We start from the raw sequence: 23821 nt of genomic DNA on the forward strand, positions 1-23821 counted from the left end.
AAATTGCACCATTGTCCCTGGGAGCAGTCACATCACGTCAGGCAAAATGAGACACACGCAAGTGTGCTCAATCTTATTTCATGGTTGATACATCAAGAAAATAAATCAATAAAATCTTTGATTAAGACATTTTTAAAAGCTTTAACTAAAATGCATATTGGCCTGCCTGCTGACAACACTGTTCTTATCAAATGTGGTGTCACCCGGACCACACGGAGGTAAATTCGCTTGAGTCATTCACAATGTATCTGGACAATAAGAGTGGGTTTCATCATACCATTTAATATGTAGGATGTAGGCATGTACATCTGAGTTAATCATCTATTCTCCCTTTGTAGTCAACAAAGAGAACAGGCACTCCCAGAGCATGATTCATCTCATCTAAATTAGGCCAGATGAATTGTAGCCTGAAAGTGTCTGTTTTTCTTCATCAAAAGTAGCGACAGTCTAGGGTGAGAAGCTGAGCTGTAGATGTCTGCATCAGAAGTGTGGTGAGTTGAAACCCTCACCACGAGATGAATCATGAGGGCTCTGTTTGGTTGTTCTTTGTTACATTTATTTGTGCATTCATAGTGATGTTTAACCACAGGAGTATGAAGTGACACTGCAGTAAATCTCTAACTGCTACCCATGTCATCTAAACTTGAGTGTGAATGCACTGATATTATTATTCTTGCTATAATTATTTTGAGCAGACCTCACAGATATACACGATCAAGTTCTGAATAGTATTACTGTATCCTAACAGCTTGGCTTGTTGCTCCCTGCACATCAAGTCTGATTTACCGTGGTGAAGTACACCTTTACGCTTACTGATTGCCATGAAATTCTGGGCAAGACAAACACAGCAACTCAAATTGGCAAAAAAGTCTGCTTTCTGCCTCAATTTTCCTGAACTCTCTAGGTTACATGAAATGTATTAAGTTGTATTTCAGGAGAGCACTGTGCCGTTAGCAAGGAACCAAAGAGCTGAATGAAGGGACATGGGACACTCTGCTCTTTGATACCAGGGTGGGAATTGTAATGTTATGCAAAGCAGCAACTGACAGCAGAGCTCTGGTAATTCAGAAAATTTTCAAAAATACACACTGGAAATCTAAAGCTTGTGCTTTAAGGAAGAAGTCACAGAGAGAGTCTGATATAATGCATTAGGGCTACTGGCTATGAATCATGAATGAACTTTGCTAATCACTATGGAATTCTAATTGCCTGACCGTTGATCACCTACTGTCATTTGATGGTATTTGAAGAAGTTTGCTAAGTAAGCATCCTGCATAGGCTTTGGAAGTGATGATAAAAAATCGTCAGAATAACAGAATTCAGGAATATGTTTTCATGAGCTGTAAAGGAACAACTAAACCTTAACAAAAGTATTGGAGAAACAAAAGCTGACAATTATAAAGACCTGTTATGTCATGCAAATTCTTCACCCTCAGCCTAATTAAAGGTCTTTGGACACAATGGTATATAGCTTGTAAATTGCCAGGATTATTTTTTTGTAATGCCACAGTGAAGTTAGTGAATGTATCAGAGGTTTACTGAATGTCCTTGCTATCAATTTGTGAGGTACCAAAGCATGGTGTTTATTCAGCACATTTACTTTTCTTAATAACTGGCATACTAAGTCATTGAAGTTCTCCACAGTTAACATGAATGAGGCAACAGAATGACCGTGAGAATGTGAGAAGTCTGTTTCCTCATGTCTTGTTAACAAGCAAGTGATCACCATATTTTTGCTTCAGGAGCAACCCAACAATATGATTCTAGAATATTTACCAGAGTATAGAAATACTATGTTTCTGAGTAATTACTGTTTGAACCCAAGCTAGTATTACAGAGCATACTATTTTCTGCTTAATTGTCTCTTAAGTCAGAGGATAATATATTTATTTTAAGGGCTGCATACTGACGTTTGACTTGCTCACAGAGGAGGAGCACGACAGGAAGGATGAACGCTGGTAGATACACACCAGTTTCCATATTTTGCATTACAAAGCATGCAAGTACGTTCTTTTTGAAGTCACTCTGGTATTAGATGGGGAGCATTTAACAAGCTAAAATCATTTTCTATGTTTTTTTCCTAGTAATGTGTAACGTATCTGACTAAATTAAGGTTGGACTAGATGATCTTAGAGGTCTTTTCCAACCTGAATGATTCTATGATTTTATGATTCGGTGAAATTGAAACAAACTTAGCCTGGACAAAATATACCAGCATGAAACCACACTCAACTTTCACAGAATGCTGGATCTCATCTGCCCAAAGCTAACAGTCCTGTGGAAGGACCACTGAGTGGAGACCAGCCAGGATTCTTTCTGTAATGCATGGATTCGTAATTATCAAGTCGTAAAAGCTGGATTGCAAAACATTGGAAATAACGTTTACTTTTCAAAACATCCAGCTAATTAAACAGATCAGTCTACATTGTTTATTGCTTAGCTATGTGAACAAAATCAGCTAGTGAAAACAGCTTGTAATACCAGAACAAAAGCATGAAGAAAAAAGTGGTAACTAGGCAGGAAGACCTTTTTATCAGTTGCGCTGTGATATATTTCTACGTCTACAGAATTCATTTAGTATTCCATGGAAATGTTCCTCTTATATCACAGTAGATATCTTGCTGGTTCTGTGTTCTAGTGATACTTCTCTTTCATAATGTCTATATAGTAACCTCCTGCTTCTGTCCCACTAGCATTGCAGATGAAAATTCATTCAAATGAAAACAGAAAGAACACTTGGAATGAGATTTTTTTTTTTCTCTGAGAGCCATGCTTTTCTTTTGATGAGCGCACTTGATAAAATGTGTTCCACCCACAGCCCCCTGCCTTCTCTGTGTTTCACTGATAACGTGACCCACCACACTGAAACGTTATTATTTCCTGAAAGGCTGTAGGCAAGCATCACGATGAGAAGACAAAAAGGGAAGTGAATGTTAAGGAGAATGGGAAAGAAAGGAGTTTTGTGTACGTAGGAGGAAGTAAGAAGAAAGAGATAAAAAATAATAAAAAAGAGCATTGAATAATAAAAAGAGGGCAAATAAGTGCATAGTCCTTTCAAAGTGTACGCATCATAGAATGCAGAGGAATAATTCTACCCACATCATTACTCAAAATTCCTGATAATTTATGAGGGATGTAAATATGGGAAATGAGGATGGATCTCAGTGACATTACCATCAGCTTAATGTTAATATAATGGAGTTCATATTTTATAATGTAGTAGGCAAGAGATTATTTTCTGTTGTGTTTCAAAAATACCTTTGATTAAAGAAAGGACAAATCAGAAATGAAAAGCAAGAGTATTTTATTTACATAAAATTTAACTGGTTTTAACATAATTCCTGGAGTATTTCTTACACCCACACTTTTCATAAATTTGTGCTTTCCACAAGTATGTAAGAAAATGGTATTTAAGAACAATTACTTGATGATAACTTTTGCAAGCAAAGCTGATTACATTTGTAATCAAAGGAGGGTTTGAGACAAGAAAAATATCCCAGCAGGTGAATACCAGTACTTCTGAAACATATGGCAGTGACGTATCTGACTTCACCAGGGGTGGATTCCGTGCTATATGCTTTTCCTTCAATGTGACTTTGAAATCTGCTTCATTGCCAGTGACATCACTTCTTTGAATAAGCACTTTCTTCGGTTTTAGCTGGAATTCACCTTGTATAAAGGATCGGCAAAAAGCCTTTGCTGCTTTTAAGTTCCTGTGCTTTGAGCAATTTCAATTTTTAAGTGTACCTTAAGCTTCTCGTTAGGGTTATTAAAGGAAGGAAATACAACCTATTTCCCATCACACCAAGGTCTCGGGGGTCTCAGATGACCCCTTATGGATGACATTGGCTACTAGCAGATAGTGTGCAGTGGAACAATGGGCAGATCAGCGAAGTAGGGCAGGTGGTGCTGAGGACCTCATGCCCACATCGTGTGTGTTGTATGGAGAGGTTATTTCAGACTGGCCGTGGCCTAGTGACATGGACTGGATACCCACTAGCAGTTGAAGCACAGCTTGGAGTAAATGCATGGGTGCAGTCTTTGAGCATGGGTTTAGGTTTAGTTTCATCTGAAATTTCATGTACACTCGGTAGAGTGTGCATGAAAGACTGCTCTGCAATGTAAACTGAAGCCTGGTAAGGGGAAACTTCCTTCTTAAATAAACACTGCATGCTTTCTGCCATGTTTCCTCTCATATTTGGGTCTGTAAAAGAGCTTGGGAATTATTTGGGTGTTGGTGCTGTGGCATAACCTACCACACTAACCGGTTGCTTACCTCCTGTGTAAATCACCTTACTTGTAAATTCTTTGAGGCATCATCTTCTCTTTTCCTAACACCGATGCAGATGGATAATAATTATTGTGTTACAAATGCAAATACGTTATTATAGTTTTATTCCCATTACAGCTCATCTACTGTTATCTCTTTTCTATTTCCAGAAAATTTCTCATGTCTTTTATGTCTAAGACATCTGGTCAGTATAGCTCAGCTACAAGCCAAGGATTGTAAGAACTCTTTCAATTAGCATAATCTCCCAGTCACAAACAGTAAAATCCTTGTCATCAGCTGGGAGAATTATACAAGGATGCATCTAGTCATTGTAGATGTTTTGGAGTGGTGTGGCAAGGGGGAGGGAGCTTATTTCTTTATAGCGCAGTTAACGCACAGAATTAAAATACTTCAATTATTCATTTATCATTTAGTACTATAAATTCATTTAATTGCTAGGATACAGACCTATTTTTAGTAGAGTAGTGCAGTTCACCAATAGTGGCTCTGGTAGCTATGCAAAATACACCAGAAGATGTGAGAGTGACCACACAGTCAAGGCAACAGCATTGCCAGGTTCAGCTATATCTGCAAATGTACAGGATGAGCCTCAAGGCAGCATTAAATGGCTCAGGAGGAGAAAACCGTCTATTAAGCTCTACCATTTTGAAGGCTGACTGGGATGTGTATTGCTCAGCTCACTCCTCCAAATGAGTCAATGTCTCTTTCTTTATAAGGCTAGCCTCTGTCAGACAGGCTAGTATTTCTTCTGCTCCTGTGTCCCCAGCCATAAAGGATTGTTGGGCATCTCATGGACAGATTTTTTTTTTTTGTGTGTGTGTGTGGTTTTATTTTTTTTAATTTTTTTTTATTTTTTAAAGTATCTTAGTAATTAGTGTGTGAATTAGGAACTTGTGTTAAAGATGAAAAATGTTATGAGTGAGGTTATGGGCTGGTTCAGCTGGACCAGAGTCCTGCTCACCACTCTGAATGGCTACTCACTTAAGCCCTCTGGACTGCTCTTCAGAAACACCTAGATTTTGCCCTTGATGATACACACAGGTTTAAGAAGGATTTAGGCCACCAAAAGCACTTCTGTTGGTAATATGGATTTTTACATGGCAAATCAGCAAACTTAGCATAGGTCTTTGGAGACTTAGATAAGAGCCTTACCCATATACTCTCATTTACTCTTCATTAGCAGGCTTCTCATTCTTCACTAGCAGACTCTTACTTGTCTCTAGAAGATTTTCTTTATCCATAATTTATGTTTAGATTTAAGAGAAGGGAAGATAAAATACTTTTCTTGCACATTGTTGTTAGTGTACTTTCAGCCTCATTCTTTCAGACTTCGTGAAATTAAACCCCAGTGTTTCAGTGCTGCTTTCTTGTATGCAGAAAAGTAAGAAATATTTAAGGTCTGCTGATGTGGATTAGCTGCTTTGAACTGTTAGCTTTGTTCCAGAAAAGTTTTGCAATTGAGAATGTAGCATTGTGTGTGCGTGTTTGTTGGATTTGGATCTTGGTGCTGGTACCTATCTGAGGCTGGTATAACGCGAGATTAGTACAATAGTTCTTGCTAAAGTGGATTTAAATTCACCATCACTGTGCCCTGGTTTAGTCACTTACTAGTTGCTGTTCCATTTACAACCTCTGTTTATACTGACTTGTACTCCTTTTCTTTTTCCACTCAGATGTTGCAAGAGCAATTGAGCTACTGGAGAAACTGCAAGAATCTGGAGAAGTACCGGTACACAAGCTACAGTCTCTAAAGAAGGTGCTGCAGAGTGAGTTTTGTACAGCTATCAGAGAGGTATGGAAGTGAGATTTTTAGTTATTTCTCAGAGTAACATTCCTATCATAAAAATAAAAGTCCACTTGCCTTTCAGTGCTGGGGAAGCAGGAGTACCTTATATATAAGACAATGGATCTGAGATGTGTCTGTAGCTGCCTGTACTGTGCAGGAAGCTGAAGTTACTGAAGAGCAGACACGGAACAGTTGCCAGTTGCGTCAGCATCAAGCCTGAGGCAATTAGCCTTGCTGAGGAGAAAGGGTGATTAACTAGTACTTTAGTATTCTGCTGATGCTGTTTCAGTGTCTACACTAACCTGTACAGCACATGGGGACAAGCCAAGTTGGGTCAGTGCAAGCTTAAATGCCTTTTCTTTGAACTCAGGTGTGAGATATAATCAGAGCATGGAAGATAACTGGAGCTAACAGGAATCTTGCATTTGAAGTCAGTGGTCAGGTCCCAGTGGATTTTGCTCCACATGTCAGAAATATTTGTTAGATTGCTAAGAACTGTGATCATTACACTGCAAGGCATGGTCAGGGTCCTTCCTAAGCTCTGCCTAGCAGTAGATAAATGATGATTTCTTCAAGGCAAGATAAAGAAGAAGCACCTCCCTTCCTACACACATACTAGTAGTATCTTTAAAGCAGTTACATTATAAATACTTCTAAAAGAAGTTTCTTAGACAAAAAAAAACTAAATTTCGTGTCACATTTCTTACCTACTAAACTGGATGTTTTTAGTCTGCCTGTCCGAAGCAGCTCTAAATGCCCTGATGAAGGCAATATTTTTTTTTTCTTCCAGAAAATCTGTAAGAAATTGTGTTTCAGTTTGTCTATCTACTGCCTGGAACCAGTCCTCCCGCACTGAATCAATGGGAAATCTAATGTTACCTCAGTGGCAGCAGGATTGAATTCCTGATAACTAGGCAACAGCAGCACATTGATTGAGTGGACTGCTGGGTGGCTGGAAGGAAGAAAGAGAAGAACAGACATCAGTTTAATAAGCAGAACGCAATCACGCTCTTTGTTTTATGGAATATATTCTTCAATGTGAGAAACAGAGAGAGGTTTCCACTAAAATGAATGGCTGTTTTCAAGGCTTTTTAATGCGAATAGTGTTCAAAGACAATAAATAATGTCACTATGTACCCTGAAAAGCTGATACTCTGACTAGTCCTTTCATTTAACTAACTAAATGCTTCCTTAATTGACCACAGAGCATTGAAAAGTTAGTTTTCTTCATATAGCAGAGTTTGGCACTACAATTGTTACAGGAATTTTCAATCTCTCATCATCAGTTAAATCTTACCAAATTTACATTCATCTCTGGAAAATATTTGTAACAGAAACAGACAAGAAGCTTTTTGGAATGGATACAGAGCCTAGGAGGTCGGAAAGTGGCTTAGACAAATGCACTGTCAGTTCAGCAAACTGAAAGTGAATTTTGACAAAACCATCTCAATGGCATGAAAGGTCTTTATAGAGTGTCCTGTAAAGACAATCTGCAAATGGCAGGCAATCTGATTGCTATTAGAGTCTTACTGGCCAGGTAATGGCTGATTTGATAAGCCTGCAGCTAGGTGTTATACAAGAGTTGAGTATGATGAATGAGCAGTTAGGTCATTGTTACCAACTTCGTAAACAAAATAGTTTATTTCTTTTTAAATATTTAGCATATATTACATACATATAGACTATCTATCTAATATATCACTATTGGAGAACAAAATTCTACAAGAAAAAAATATTAAAGCCAGTCAGAATGACATATAAAAATATTTTCTTAGAGGAAAAAATTCAATATAAAATGTCCAGTAGCAAAACCTTTTATCCAAGGAGGGCAGAGGAATTGACATATATGTATTGGCAATACTTATGGTTGTACAAAATGTGACTCTTCTTTTCAGTTACTTACCTTTGGCAAAAGTTTATACTGTAGCTCTTTTTTTTCGCCAGATGAAAAGATGTTGGAAAATTCCAGCAAAATAATTTCTTCCATTTAAAAAATAATAGTTTAAAAGCATGGAGTGTTTTGGCCTTGTTGAATTGTTAGACATCTCCAAGCTCTGCAGCAAGGGCTTGCAGAATATTTGTCCTTTGCCTTGCAATTAATCAGGGATGTCCTTCTTGCATGTCCTTTGTGTGCACTGGAGTTCATGAGAGACTGGTAGCTATTTTATTGAGAAGTCTTCCCCAAGCATATTTGAGCCTGAGATAGCTGAGGATGGACAGAAATTCCCCTGCAAATGCTCCTTCCCATTGTTTATCTTCTCTTAGCCTGAGTGCAAGCTGTGAGAGTGTGGAGACTAGCTTTTTATTCCCTCTCTTACCCACCTACAAAAATAAAGGGAGAAGAGTTGTTGAGCATACAAGAGAAAGTATGACAGGAAGTAATGTGAAAAGTTGTGAGGAGCACAGAAGCCTTCCTGGTGAAAGCAGTGCAGTAGGCAGGGTGTCAGCAGTAGGTAGGAGTAATTGAAATGGAATGAGGAGCAGTGGCAGGCTGTGTATTAGTATGCAAATTCTGGAAGAGGCTGCTTATTAAATATATGCAGAGATTCAGATTTGCATTGTGGTGTGTACATTATATAATGCAAGGTCTGAGCCTAACTTTCTTTCATCAGAAAATCTAATAAAGCAGGTTAACGCAGATGCCTATAGTCCTATAAATTCCATAATGAGGGAGCTTAGGAAAATAAACATTTTCAAACATTTTCTTTTCCAGTCTAAGAAATTATGGAAACTTAACTATCCAGTAAGTTTGACTGTTAAAGGGTGTCCCAGAGAGACTTAATATTGTGCTGAGTGCAGATGAAATGATTGAAGATAAATTATAATCCACGCAATATTGATTGGCTGTGACTCGTCCCTCTGTAACTAGGAATTATTTAACTACAGAAGCAGTAGGTCACCTTTATGATCAATTAGCCTTTAAAAGTATGAGATACTTTATTAATGATATACATTCCAGTCTAATATGTGGGAATCTATTAAATAGCTCTAATGAATTGTATTTATGGGAACTTATTTGGTAAATCAACCCACAAATTCAAATCCCCAAACTGATATTCCACAGAAATAAAATATTTTTAAAGCGTCTGAGTGAATGAAATTTAAATAGAAGTACTTTGGCATTTTTCTAGGATACTATGTCAGGAAATGGTGATTAATGGTTCTCAATTAGCTAAATATAAGTACCAGCAGCTGAAATATTCTGTCTGGCACTAGGAAGGAATTCGTATTAGCTCTGAAAATAATGGAAATAACTGAAGTATGTAATGGCCTTAGTATTTCCTTTTTTGTCTGAAGACCCCTAGCTGTACCACATAGTCCAGAAGACAAGGTAACCCAAATTTGGTCACAGGCAAATTGATTTTTTTTTTAAAGTAATTGCATTTTAAAATTATTTGTTTCAAAAGCTCTCCAGCTTTATGAAAATTAATTAAGCTTCTATAGCCTTGTCACCCAGCAAAAGATGCATGAATCTCGTCCACTATACTATTAAGTCCTTTCTTCTATGTGTTTTTGCTATTTATTCAAAGTCGTTGCTGTGTTGTATTCTTCTGATTCCTGGGGGATTACTGAAAGAGATGAACTGCAAGGCACAAAGAGTGAATACATAACCGAAATACTAAGAAGGTATATTCATGTAGAACAACAACAACAAAACAACAACAGAAAAAAACAACCAACCAAAAAAAAACCCAACAAAACAAACAAACAAACAAAAACTAGGCAACCTGAATTGATAAAGTGTCTTTAATTGTTGTAAGTCAGTGAAAAGGGTGTTAGGCGAACTGTAAAATATGATGAACTTCTGGTATGGCAATAAACCATGAAGAGAGCTGTAGGCACAGAAGTTAGACTGAACAACGGAGCAAAACACACTAAATCATCAACAGAAAATATGGCATGCCTTAAGAGATTATGAGAATTTTATTTACTGTTAACACTTGGTAATCAGTACTGAAATGCCAGAAGAGTAATGATACAGGTTGATAAGCCCATGCGTCTCCTTATGAGCTGAAGTTTTCTTTCAGGTTGTTTCTGAAGTTTCTATTTCTGTATGTTCAACAGTAGTGTAATGTTCAGGAGTATCCGGCTTTCCTCCTACCCATCCTTCTCTTCTCCATTTTCATTTCAAGATTAAATCAAATGTATTTCTCTGTGGATATTATTTAAAATAAATCTGACTGATATATCCCAATAGTGAAACATTTATCAATACCTAATATAATCTGTTCAGAAGGTCTTTATAAAATGTTGTGTGGTAGCCAGAAGCACAACAGTTGCCGTTATTTTACTCTGTTATCTTATGACTCCCACCAAAATATCAGGTCATTGCACATCAGCACTTCTGCAAGATTAGGCCAATGACAATCGTTTCTTAAAAGGAGGAACAGTCAAGACAAAATACTGTTGTGTGTTTTGTATGAAAACAGTCTGTGGAACAGCATGTTGTTTTTGAAGACAGTTTGGTTTATACTTTGGTAATTTAAACCTTTTATACTTACTATAAAATTATCTTAAGGATGGAGAATCCTAAAAATTCGGAGACCACTAGTGACTTCCAGGCAAAAACATGGCAGTGGCAGAACTCTAACCCATTTCTGAGGAGATCTGGATATTCCCCCCCACAATTACTTCTGAGATACATTTGATTACATTTTATGATATTAAAAACATAGCTTCACTATATGTTAGGTAATACAGTTCTGCAAGCCAAGTTGGCATGATTTTCTTTAATGATTTTCTTTAATTAATGATTGTCATTTTCATGCTGTAGCAATCTGAATGACTGGAATCCCACAATGTGTTACTATCTGGTCATTTTCTCAAGCTGTGTGTGCTTTTTGTAACTAACCCTGATACGCATTTTTTCAAGTATTAAAGAACCAGAAGAAGAGTGCAGGTTGGTGAAAGCTGAGTCTAGCAATACTATCATAGAATCATTAGGGTTGGAAAAGATCTTCAAGATCACCTAGTCCAACCATCCCCCTGCCACCAGTATCACCCACTAAACCATGTCCCTAAGTACCACGTCCAACCTTTCCTTGAACAGCCCCAGGGACAGTGACTCCGCCACCTCCCTGGGCAACCCGTGGCAACACCTGACTACTCATTCTGAGAAGAAATTTCTCCTAATTTCCAACCTAAACATCCTATGTTTATTACTTTACTGTTTATGACACCCAGAAGCCTTGGCTGTTCACTTCAGGTAATCCAGCATGCTGGTTTACTCCATTTTAAAGGGCTGTACTAAATGTAACAGTAATGCTGTCAGCGGGACTCAGGCAAAACTTTTCATTCATGCTTTTATTAAAATTACCCATTTAGAATTTTAATGTAGAACTACAGGTGCCATTGAAAGTCTTTGTTTTGTTGTGTTTCAAGAATTCCGAGATTGGTTTATTCTATTTATAACACAATGCATTTTCTCTACCTCCCAAACCTAGCCTCTGAAAGCAGAGTTTAATTGTTTTCTGCCTGATGGATCCCATTCCCAGTAAAAATAGAGGTTCCTTAGGCCAAACCCTTGGCTGGCAGTGAGGGCAGCCCTGGAGTAGAAGTCCTGCCCTCTGTTACTCTTTCTTTTTATGGGGAGATGAGTATTTGTTACAGGAGGAGGAACAGAATTCTTTCAGTCTCTCACCTCCACAGGGCAAGCACAGCTTTAAAAAATATGTTTTTAAATAGAAAGTGAAACTTCTACACATATATATTGAAAAGACTTACCTCTAGAGATGCTATCATTCACAGCACAGAACTGTGACATAGGTCCAGTATGAAACCTGACGTCCAAGGTCCCCTACTGTCACATTTACCCATGCAAATGGTGGTATTTATTAGTCAGGATTAAGCAAAAGTGCTATATTGGACTTACTAATAAGGCAATTAGTAAGCAAAAGGCCAATAGGACAACTCATAGGAGTGAAGCAAGTGAGATTTGTCAGCTCAGATTTGTAACTCAGGTCACAACAGCAGTATAGCTAGATTAGCATGATGCACTATTAGACTGGCAGGGAAGCAAAGTTCTCCTTAGGCTAATCTGATACCTGGTTTTGGTATTACAGATAGTTTACTTAGAATTGCTGCACTGATAATTTAGCAGTAGCATTTATGCAGTAGGAAATACGGATTTGTCCAAATAGACCAAATTCATTCAGATTTTCACATGCTTAAACATTGATAGATTTGTGCTTTTCATTAAAAACAGCATTCCTGGTTGCTAATTGTCAAGTTTTAGTGTTTTACTTTTTAAAAATACTGAGGTAGGTTCAAATGTCAGCTGAACCAGTCCAATTTACCTGAATTCTGGGGCTGGGTAACATTTGCAAGAATCTTCTGCTGCACCATTGTGTCCTTTTTGCATGACCAGCATCCCAGCAATGAAAAGCCACATAAAATAATGATAAAAATAATTTAAATACATCCATCCCTGTTTGGAAAGGTTATTACTTAGTTTCATTCAAAGGTGATGGTATGGCAAAATAGTAACACTTTCATGTTTTGCCAAGTTTTGCTTTCCCTCTCCTGGTTACAAGTGTTATATCTATAATGATGAGTTGAGGAAGAGATTTGTAAAGTATATAAATTAGGGCAGAAAAAAACTTCAAGGCCTGACTGTTTTTTGTCATGTCGCCATGCTGTATTTAGGCATTTAGAAAGTTCAGCAGTTTGAAAAGCTGAAGTTAGCAATAAGTACAGAAAATATATTTTTATATAAAATTACCCCACTGTGTTCAAATATGTGCTTTTTTTTTAAACTATGAATGTAACCAGAAATTACACAAATTTTGAAAAACAATGAAGTTGCAATTACCACTTTGCCATAAATGATTGAAGCTTTACTCAGTTGCTTGCAAGCCCTGGATGGCATGAATGAGAACTTTTGGAATAATTACCTTGTCACTCAGCAGATGGCCTTCATTAATGGCAATTATATGAATTTACCAGGCAGCCCAAGCATTATCTGAGAGAAGGCATTATTAAGTCTCTATGCAATTACTAAGTCCCTATGAGTTCCATGACTTCACTGCAGGAGATTTAAAACAGCTGCTGTTGTCACTTTTTCTTTTAGCCGCCTAGAGCTAAGTACATTGATTTCACAGATGTAGTACCCCAGAATCTGGGTCCATACCATAGCACTAATCTTTAATCAGTGCTTTCTCCCATTGGCTTTGATTAAAGATCAATTTTCCGAGTCAGCTGATGGCTGTGTATCTACTTGGATTTGCACTCTGCTTGCTTAGTTGTGCTTTTCACAAAAGAGGAGTGTTTGAGTGCAACAAGAGTCCTGCAATAGATAAAATCAAAGCAATGACATATCTTGTCCATGTTCTAGTTTATCTGGGTTGCTGGTTCATGTTTACTAAACCTCTTAGATGAGTGGTGCCGATGAGTGGTTCTTAGAACCGTACAGAGCAGTGGTCATATGTCTTGCAGAAGGTCACTCTCATGGCTCGATGGCGATGCATCTCAGCATCTGTTTTGTTTTCTTCGCATTGTCATTTTAGTTTATTTTTGCAGTATTGAATTTCATTACATAATGCTCTTAGAGCTAAACAGCATAGCCTCTGCTGCAGTTCATCTGAAGCCTGCTTCTTCCTCTTGAGAGAAATCAGCAGCTAGGTGAACTACCGAGGAATATTTATGCTGACAGTTTGTTGGAAGCCCCTGTAGCATCTGCATAAGCTCTCATTTCTGCCTTGATGGAGCCTCAGCATCCCCCCACTTCTACTTAACAGAAGTTGTTGACGAGGCTCCAGAGTAATGCTCCTCAATCTCTGTTTTTCATTATGCCTTCAGAAAAGAAAAGATACTATAAAACTATTTGAAAACTCCATTTAGGTACATTTTTGTTAGTATTTAAAACAAGAAACATCAGCAGTTTCCTTCATTCTCCTTGCCTTCTCAGCTCAACAGGAACATTTGGCATAAACTTGCACGAGTGGCTCACGTTATGTCATCTTTTGTCCAGGTGCTGATTTTGACATGGCTTTGCCAAAGCCCTTAATTTTGGGAATATGGCTATTGCATACTGCATACCCAACAACATACGCAAACTTATGGATAAAGTGAAGGAAATGAGTGTTTATTGTTGCTTGGCATATTTTTGAGCTCGAAGGTAACTGCCAGTAAGGTCTAAAATAGAGATTTAAATGATGACCCATCACTTCCAAGTAGCCTTATGGGAATTATCTAATGACACACGTTGTTATTTCCTTTGATCCCAGTGCAGTAGAAGTAGAAACAGCAAAAAAGACTTTCATGACAGTAGTTCAGTGACTGTGAAGCTTACAGCTTCAAAGACACATATAGCATTGTCTTCAAAGGTGTCAGATCATAGCTGTCCCAGACTTCGAGCCAGTACAGAACAGTGTGTAAAGGACATAAAATAAACTATATGACCCAACCATATTTTTATTGCTCCTAGAATTTCCTGTTTGTGTATGAAATTCCATTTTTCATTATTCTGAAGAGGATGCCAAGCAAATTCCTATAGACTTCACGGTGTCAGAATGGCATTTTCAGACAGAACTAACGTTGGAGGGAAAGCGAGAGGGCACAGAGAGGTCTTGTGTGTCCTAACAGCAGCACTGGGAATGTGTCAGCGGGATGATCCACTATGTGTCAGTGCTTACACCAGAGCAGAGGATGTGACAGCATGCGTTTCCCGCTGGTACATCTGCTGTGTTCTTCTGCTAGCACTGAAGGGAGGAAAGGGATTCTGGCCCTAGCCCGTAACCCCTGTTGGGTTGTTCCTTGGACAGGCACAGCACTCATATGGCCAGAACTCACGGACCAAAACTGTGTTCAGCTTTCAGAGAGCTACACAGACAAAAAAAAAAAAGGAGAAAAGCTGGAGCAAGTAGTATTCTGGCTTTTCAGATAGAGCCTCCATACAGTGTTCTACTCTAAGTTAAAATACTATACCCTTACAGTGATTATTCTTCATTTATTTTTTACAGTGTTTCAGCCCTGTTTTTTTTTTTTTTTTTTTTTTTTTTTCCTGTTAGGCCTAAGGACAGCTTAATAATGCATCAAGATCCGGATTGGTGTTTTTTTTGTTTGTTTTGGTTTTTTTTTTTTTTTTTTACTTTAATAAAACTGACCTAGTTTTCTCCATAACCCTGCACCCCAAACAAAGAAAATTTTAAATAAAATATCCTCTATGAAAATGTAAAAGCCAACATTTGCAATATTTCTCCCACACATTCTGAAATTAAAACTGTCCCATCTCCTCAGTTTGTTAAACGAGACTGAGCTCATTTACAATTTTGAGCTTTCTAAAGCATATCCTCCCTACTGCCTGTGGCGTGTGCACATAGTGTTACTTCATGGAGAAGGATTGTTATGACAATTGTGAAAATGATACAGATACTTAATTTTGAAAATGAACACCAGGTTTTCCTGATGAAAACATCTAACTGCTTATAGGCTAATGAAAGCTTGTAATGTCACCATGTTCAAAATGCCAACAACCTTGAATGACCGTGCTCTATCAGACATAAATAGCTCATAAATACAGACAAATTGTCACAAAGTGTTTTTTTTCTGCAAGTTGTCCAAATGAGGTAGCTGCAGGAGATAACTTACATAATACAGACTTTTTGGTACTTCCAGTAAGCCTTGTAATATATCAAGTCTTCCCCTCAAAGGTATTTGTCAACCTTTTCAACATCACAGTGCTCACAGTCATCCATTTGCTTGTCCATCGTTAAGAGGACCTTTTGTCAGAATGAAGATGACGTAAACTGTACAGTGTAAATATGTGTGTGTCTAATTCTTCAAACGTGTGGCATAAGCCTATAGCAAAATGGGCCCTTGTGATTCATTTGCTCAAATAATTGTGCTTAAGAAGAATCTAAGTTTATTGTTACCCAGATGTCCCATGTGTACGTGGCATCCACAGCCAGTGGTTCTGTGAGATTGCCAATAATATGTCAAATTCTCATTCTTTTCAATTACCCAGAATACTCACTTCCCCATTTTTTTATTAACTACTAAAGATAAAAGTAACTATCAGCAGCAAATAAGCCAATATAAACAAATTTGGTTTGGGTCACCTTGGTAGCTGAAAAAGAAAGTAAGCCTGCATTAAACTTTCAGATGGAACTGCTGTGTTCTGCACTGTGGTGTGTGACCGTGCTTAGTACAGCATCGTAGCAAGAGGCTGCAGCTCTCATAAAGAAATACACTTCTAAGACACAGTCATGCTTTCCTGAGCATGCTTATCATATGCGGTAATTTAAAGAAGCAAAACACATGCAAAAACTAGGAATTTCATATGGTACTCAGATAGAAAACTATCAAGTAACACGCCATCATTAGAGATTTTCCATTTTTGCTGAGCTATCACAGTTTTATGGCTGAATGGCAGTGCTCCATTACATTAGTGTTGAGCTTGGGTAAGGTTACAGAGGTAAAAAGTCATTATCAGAGTGGCAGAGTAGTCTGGTAAGCTGCTTACTTCCACATTGCTTGCATACTCTTCTGGCTGTGTTTGATTTTTCTCTTTTGTCATTATTTTATGTGTTCATCTGTTCAGGCATCAACTTAAATGGATAGTTAGATGGGTTTGTGGTTTTTCTGTAAAAGAAAATGTTATTTGAAGTCCTGACAAGCCTGTCATAAAGCATATAGATACAAGATGAGACTAATACCCTCAAACACTTCTGGTGGAGAAGGAAAGGTTATTGAAAGAGATGAAAGTGACCTAACTACGTCCAACAATTATAACTTGAAATTGGACAAATTTAGTTTAGAAATCAGCCATTTTAATGGTAACGCTGTCAACTAGAAGACCAGTTTCCTAAACAAGCAGGAGGCTTTGAATTCACAGGCCTTTCTAATGACTCTGTAGTTCAACCAAAAGTTATAAATTGTTGAAGAAATTACCAAATGAGGTTCCATGGTTTATGGAACAAGAGGTTTAAGGGAGACCAGAGTCTCTCCTGGTCTTTGTAGTGTTTAAAACATCTTTTTCCATTTCCGTGGTAGGCTTACACTCTGAATTGAGTGCTAATGTACAGCTCTAGAGGTGTCTGTTCAGGTAGAACTAATGCATCCACCTCCGCAGACATACAAATATATTGGGTTAAGAATGGAAAATACGAGGAAGAGGTTATGGGGAAAGAAAAATATACACAGAATAGAACCCGAAGAGGTAAAAACTAAAACCAAGTAGAGCGGAAAAAAGACAGGATGGTTTTGACTGCAGGTGGAAGTTTTCTGTCAGAAGCAAGGCATTCACAGGCACTGCAGTGGAAGTCAGCAGCTCCCCTGTGCAGCTTTGCACTGCAACTTCTCCCTGTCACAAAAGCAGCTAGCCTTCTGCCCCAAGGACTGGCCTACACCCATCAGGTGATATATGGGTATATGGCAGAAGCATCATACTGAGGTGTAAGTAGGTAATAATTTCTCTTGTATAGCTTACCTTCAGTTCTGCAAGGGTGCACAGGTATACCGTTCCATTGACGTGACTACATAAATGCAGTGAAACTAATTAGGTCTTCCTTGCACTGGTTATTTTCATGCTATTTCTCACATCTATGCAGTCTGTCAGGCTCCTGTATTCCCTTCCTTGAAAGACCTCTTCCAAAAAAATATATGAAATTCCCTTCCACACTGAAGCAATAACAAAAATGGCAGACAAACTAAAGAAACTAAATACAAACAATGTCGATCTATGTGCTAAACATCACTCACCAATCTTTTTTGCAGGTTTTTTCATTCCACCCTTTACCCTGCTTACATATGGCACACACTTAGGTTGTGACTTCTTGAAGGAAGGCTTTTGCGTCTTTATTTATATAGCATGATACTTCAGGCATTATAGAAACAGAGCTGATTTCAACCTCCTACACTTACGTTACCTTATGTGCTGAGAAAGCCCCAGCGTTTTCAAAGAGGTTATTTCCTCACTTGCAAATCTCAGCAAAGTTTATCTGGGCCTGCTACTTCACAGATCTAAATTACAATTTACTCTGTCTTGGGTTGTTTTGTTTTGGTTTGTTTTGTTTTGGTTTGTTTGAATATTTGTTCATTGCTGCAGAATGATTTCTGCCTCTTGCCTTTACCTTCCTGTTTAGACCAGGTTGTCCTAAAATCTGTTGAGCATTATCACTGTAGGTACAGTTGAACACAGAGTTATATAATATTGCATAAGGAGAGGAAACACTGAATACCTCTTACAGAAGTTAGTGGAATAGAATCTCTTTAATTGAATTGTAACTTCTAGAATCCAGCAGAAAATATGCTGCATCATGCAGGTTTTTTCAGAATGCTTCCTCTAGCCACCTTTATAAAGCAGGCTGCTAAGTGCCCTGTTACCCCTGAACCTCTTACTAAAGCTTCGCATCGCTGTAAATAGGCCAGCCCAGAACACGCTGTTTTGTTATGAGTCCATATGGAGTAATTTCTGTTAAGAAGCCAGCTCCTAAAGTACCTGTAAAGCAGCCCCCGTTCTTGTGCTTCAGTAACGCTAAACCAGCTGCTTTGCCTCCCAGCTGAATGCGTGGGGATGAGGACCATCGTCATGACAATAATACCTGCTGCATCTGACTCGCTACAGCGCCTGCTGGGAGAAGTAATAAAAAGTACGCTTCTCTGTGCCAGCACAAGCTGCCACAGCACAAGGAGAATTCATTTCCAACTTCAATTTTTCTAGTTTTAATTTTCCTCCCTCGGTCCTCTTGTATTTTTTTAGTACCGGGGGAGAGGAACTTTAGATTATGGTCTCTGAGAAGATGACCTGCAGCAGCTGAAAAAATCTGAGATCTATATGTGTGCTTTCAGTATTGATGAGAGGGCTGTAATCTCAGTGCTTCATGAAGGAAAACAGTGATGAGAATTTCTAGCTCCACAGCACAAATCAGAGCTGTACAAACAAACCCCCATATGCAGCATGCTTTTACCTAATGAACATACAGCATACAGAAGCTGACAGTCTGAGTACAATGTGCTGTGAGGGAAAATTATTCGAAAAGTCACTATTTACCTTAGCGTTGCAGCTTTTCATCTTGAAACGTTGGCGTTTCACCTGTAATTTCATCTCTGTTATTAACAAATTGTGGAAACTCTTCTCTCTAAGCACTAGACAGTCAGACTATGTATTATCAGCAAATGTTGCTAAACACTCATGTAGACTTTCAGACACTGTAAAAAGTGTCAAAACTAGATCTGTAACTCTTTTCTAAATTAGTGACATATATGTTACTTTTCTTTCTTCAACTCATTAATATTACATGATGATGTCTTTCCGAATGATCCATCTTTCATGGTCAACAGAGGTCACTGTTTTCAGTCTTCTGTAGTAAATATCCTAAAGGAGTTTTTCCAAAGGAGTAGATTCTGCACCTTTATCATCTTCCATGCTGAGTGATATTTGTCCAAATAAGCAAATCTACAGATGTGACAGGACATAAGGAAGACATCAAGTGTACAGGTAATAGTAGGCACCAAAATAAGAGATTTTATAAAACCATGTGTATTAGTTGTCAGGTACTATGGATTGAACAACAAGCTGTACTCATGCCAGGAGAATTCAAACACCACCTCATTTAGTTGGAGAACAAAGAGCACTTTCAGTTTATCTGTTCTGTGTACATACCAAGGGAACAGAATGGATTCTTCGTGCACAAAACATACCTAAGGTGTCACTGAGAACACCCTGGATAAGGGGGTCAGTCAGTGGGACTACAGGTGTGCTATGAGTGCTCTCACTCCCAGTGGTGGCGATGGCAGCAGTAAGCACCACACGCCAGGCAGAGCACAAAGCTGGTGAGGTCCCAGGGCTGTCTGAGGGTTTCTGAGCCCCAACTCCCTGGGGCTGTGTGTGTGGAGGCACAGAAGGCAAGAAGGCCTGCCAAGTGTTGTGTGGAGGTGGCTGAGGACATGTCCAGTTCAAAATGGTGGGAAGCCACATGGTGCCTGCCCTCAGGGAGTGCCACAGAGCAGGGGCAGCCACAGACAGGGCCAGGGCCAGGGCTGTTTGTGCATCAGTTGGTGTGGAAGGGTGTGCGAGGAGGGCAGCATGCTTTGTCAGTGGGCAGCCTGCTCTGCATGCCTGCTTTGCTCTCCAGCAGGTGTGGGTTGCAGCCCTGATGGAAGTTACTGCATGGAACCAAGAGAGGAGCACCTGTCTGTCTGCTCACCTTCCACTGGGTAGGTACAAAGCCTTGGCTGTGGCAGGTGAGGGATGTGAAAAGAGGGAAAAAGGCATCCATGCAAGTTCTCCATCCAAGGTCAAGTCATCTGAGGCCTTGTAGCAAGGGCAACATCAAGACCACTACTGTGATAAAACAGTGTTGAGTTGTATTCAAAGTTGACTCCTTCTCAAGGGAATGGAGGCTCTCATCTGCAGACCAGAGCTTTATCACAGAGGTTTGCTGCCTCCCTTGGTCCCAGATGAGGGATGTTACCAGGAAGCTTTCAAGCATAATGCCTATAGACCATTATGTGTTCCTCCTCTTTCAAATGGGTACCAACAACGTGGCTACAGAAAGCCTGAAATCAATCAAGAAAGATTTAATGGCCCTAGGGAGGCAACTAAAAGACTCTGGAGCACACACTGTTTTCTTCAATCCTCACAGTAATGGGGAGAGACAGGGAAAGAAACAGGTAAGCCCTGGTCATCAATGCCTGGCTCCAAGCCTGGTTCTTCCACCAGAATTTTGGGTTTTATAATTATGGACAGGACCCATCTATCTCGATGGGGGAAATGTTTCTTGGCCCATAACCTGCTGAAACTGATTTGAGATGGCTTTATAGCTAGGATTGACTGGGGTGGGCGATGCCATTAGGAATGCTGAAGTTATGCCAAAGGATGGTGCTGTCTGAGGGAGACAAGGCTAATGGGAACATATGCCACTCCAGGGAGTGCAATGGATTCAGGAGCACCTCTAAGATGTTTGTATACCAGTGCACACAGTATGAGGAACAAACGGGATGACTTCCTTCTATGATGAGGTCACTGGCGTGGTGGATGAAGGGAAGGCAGTGGATGTAATCTTTCTGAATTTCAGTAGAGCCTTTGATACTATCTGTCTTGGCATATTTATGAACAAATTGTCCAGCCATGTGGCAAACAGGTTCATGCTACACTAGGTAATGAACTGGTTTGATGGTAGAGCTCAAAATAGTGAATGGTGTTTCATCTGGCTGGCAGACAGTCACCAGTAGTGTTCCCTGGGACTCAAGTCTAGAGCCAGTCCTGCTGAACATTTTTATCAGTGATCTGGAGTGTAATGCATCCTCAGGAAGTTTGCTGATGATGAACTGGGAGGTGCTGCTGACTCCCTGCAGGGATGAGAGGTCTTGCAGAGGGATCTAGATGGATTGGAGCATTGGGCAATCATCAGCAGCATGAAGTTCAGCGAAGGAAAATGCTGGGTTCTGCACCTGGGACAGAGTAATGCCATACACAAGCACAGAGAGGGAGACGAGTGGCTGGAGAGCAGCTCAGCATAGAGGGACGTGGGGGTGCCGGTCAGCAGCAGGCTCAGCAGAAGCCAGCAGTGTGCCCTGGCAGCCAAGAGGGTAAACTACATTTTGGGTGTGCTGAACAGCATAGTCAGCTGGTCAAAAGAGGTGATTCTCCCACTACATTTAGTGTTGGTGCATCCTTACTTTGAATATTGCTTGCAGTTCTGGTCTCCACAATATGAAAAGGATGTTAAGGTCCTTGAAAACATCCTGAGGACAGCAAAGCGGGTAAAAGGGCTGGCAGGCGTGTCTTACGAGGAACAGCTGAGAGTTGACCTCATTGCTCTCTGCAACTTCTCGAGGAGAGGAAGCAGTGACAAAGGTGCTGGTCTCTTCTCCCTGATAACCAATGTCAGGACAGGTGGAAATGGCATAAAGCTGCACCAGGGGAGGTTCAGACTGGACATAAGGAAAGATTTCTTTACCATGAGCAGTAAAACAGTGGAAGAGGTTTTCTAGAGGTGGTTGTTACTTCATGCCTGCCAATGTTCAATGTGTCTTTGGATAATGTCCTCAATAACATGCTTTAACTTTTGGTTAGCACTGAGCAGGTCAGGTCAACTTGATGATCTTTGAAGGTCCCTTCCAACTGATCTGTTCTAAATATTATTTGTAGGCTTCAGTATGCTTTTTGTGCATTGCTAGAATGAGCAATATGAACCTTAGCAGAAATTTAAGGGACTTGGCGGAATAACCAGTCTGTGCTTGGTTGTTAAACACAGTTAATAAAAAAAAGTAATTAGGTGTATGTTTTATGCTTATTTATCTCAAATTATATTAAGCATTATGCAACAATCATTATGTAGGAGAGTTAGGTTAGCTATATTCTCAAGCAGATATTTGAGACTGGTAGCACCTGTAGTCTTATAGAGAGTGAGATTTAACATGGAAGGTTTATTTTTTTAAGAGCAATAATGAGTTTGTTCTTTCACCAGAACACAAGTTATCTACCAGGATATTGGGTGTTATGAAGCCTGTTAGTTACCTACTAGTAGGATGTAGGCAATATGTAGTTACATGACATCAAACCTAGCTAATAATCACATAAAGTATCATCAGCTCGCCTTTGTGTAAGCTTCTACGTAGTAATGAATATCTTGTCAGTAACTGTTCCTATATATGAAATGTTGTGACCTGTTTTCAAAACAATTTAAGGTCATAATTATTCGATAATTAAATACATGCTTTTGGACATTCTAGCCAGCCACAACATTTATGGCTGTGCAAGAAAAAATGATGTGGACAGCCTACTCTCGTGATTTAAGATAAAGGGGAACCTGCAAGTATTGATAAAATAGAGCATTACCAATGGTTCAATGCAGTATGGGTTTTGAAGCAACAAGTATTTAATGATTCATAACTGCAGTTGCACAGTAGTTGTTTTATATAATGAATTATTTGTTCCTAAACCATAATACTTACAATAAATGTTGAACTAATCTTTGCAAGGTTATACTGAAAATGTAGACTCAACCCATTTTATGATGGCATAACCCAGTAAAAAGCTAAAGCAAACCAGAGACCCTTTAGAAGCTGTACAATATCTTTTTCCATATTTTTAATTAAGGGCAAAATCCTGGCCTCAACTGAAAGCAAGGTCAATTCTACCAATGCAAGAAAAATTTCATTTCAAATATAGAAATGGGGAGAGATTCATAAATATGATAGTGTATGACACATCATCAGACTAGTGTGATGGGGAAGTTTTGCCTATCAATGGGACAAGCTGTTGCTTATAGGTCAATTCAATACAGGATCTGACACCCTGTCTGCCAAAGTAACACTGACATTACCAAATAGGGATGTTTTGGAATTCCTGCTAAAGTATCACCAGACCAGTGAAAGGTAAATATAGTGTGTAAAGTACAATTGAATCTGCAGTCCTCAAGGACACCAAACAAGAGATTGCTGTAAATGCTAACATACTTTACCTGCAAAGGTTCTCTCTGAGGAATAAAACCTATGACATACAACACATGAAAAGGTGAAATTCCTGATGAAGTAGGTCAAGACAATGCCCAGAGTAAATCAATGACATACAGTTTGCTGGTTTTATGGGAAGATTAAATAAGAGATTTTGTTTGTATGCATTCACCTTTGTCTTTCAAAAAATTGTCCATATGTCTTATATAAATATTATTATTTTCAAGGCTGATTTCAAAACAACTAGTATCAAGCTAGTATCAAGGCACTTTTTTATATTTTTCATCTAAGGGTGAGACAAATCTATAGAACAATACCAGTTTTCCTGCCTGCAGAGAGACTTT

General features: G+C 39.0%; 1 protein-coding gene across 3 annotated transcripts in view; it reads left to right on the forward strand.

Annotated features, from left to right (window-relative positions):
- LIN7A (lin-7 homolog A, crumbs cell polarity complex component) overlaps window positions 1-23821 on the forward strand; it is a 48681-nt gene that overhangs the window by 11558 nt on the left and 13302 nt on the right. For all 3 annotated transcript variants that reach the window (XM_084523814.1, XM_084523812.1, XM_084523813.1), the window contains exon 2: window positions 5965-6083. In XM_084523814.1, coding sequence (XP_084379940.1) covers window positions 5965-6083 — 119 coding nt within the window. The remainder of the gene's footprint in view (window positions 1-5964; window positions 6084-23821) is intronic.

This window comes from Aythya ferina (genome assembly GCF_964211825.1).
Source record: "Aythya ferina genome assembly, chromosome: 1".
NCBI classification, from domain to species: domain Eukaryota; kingdom Metazoa; phylum Chordata; class Aves; order Anseriformes; family Anatidae; genus Aythya; species Aythya ferina.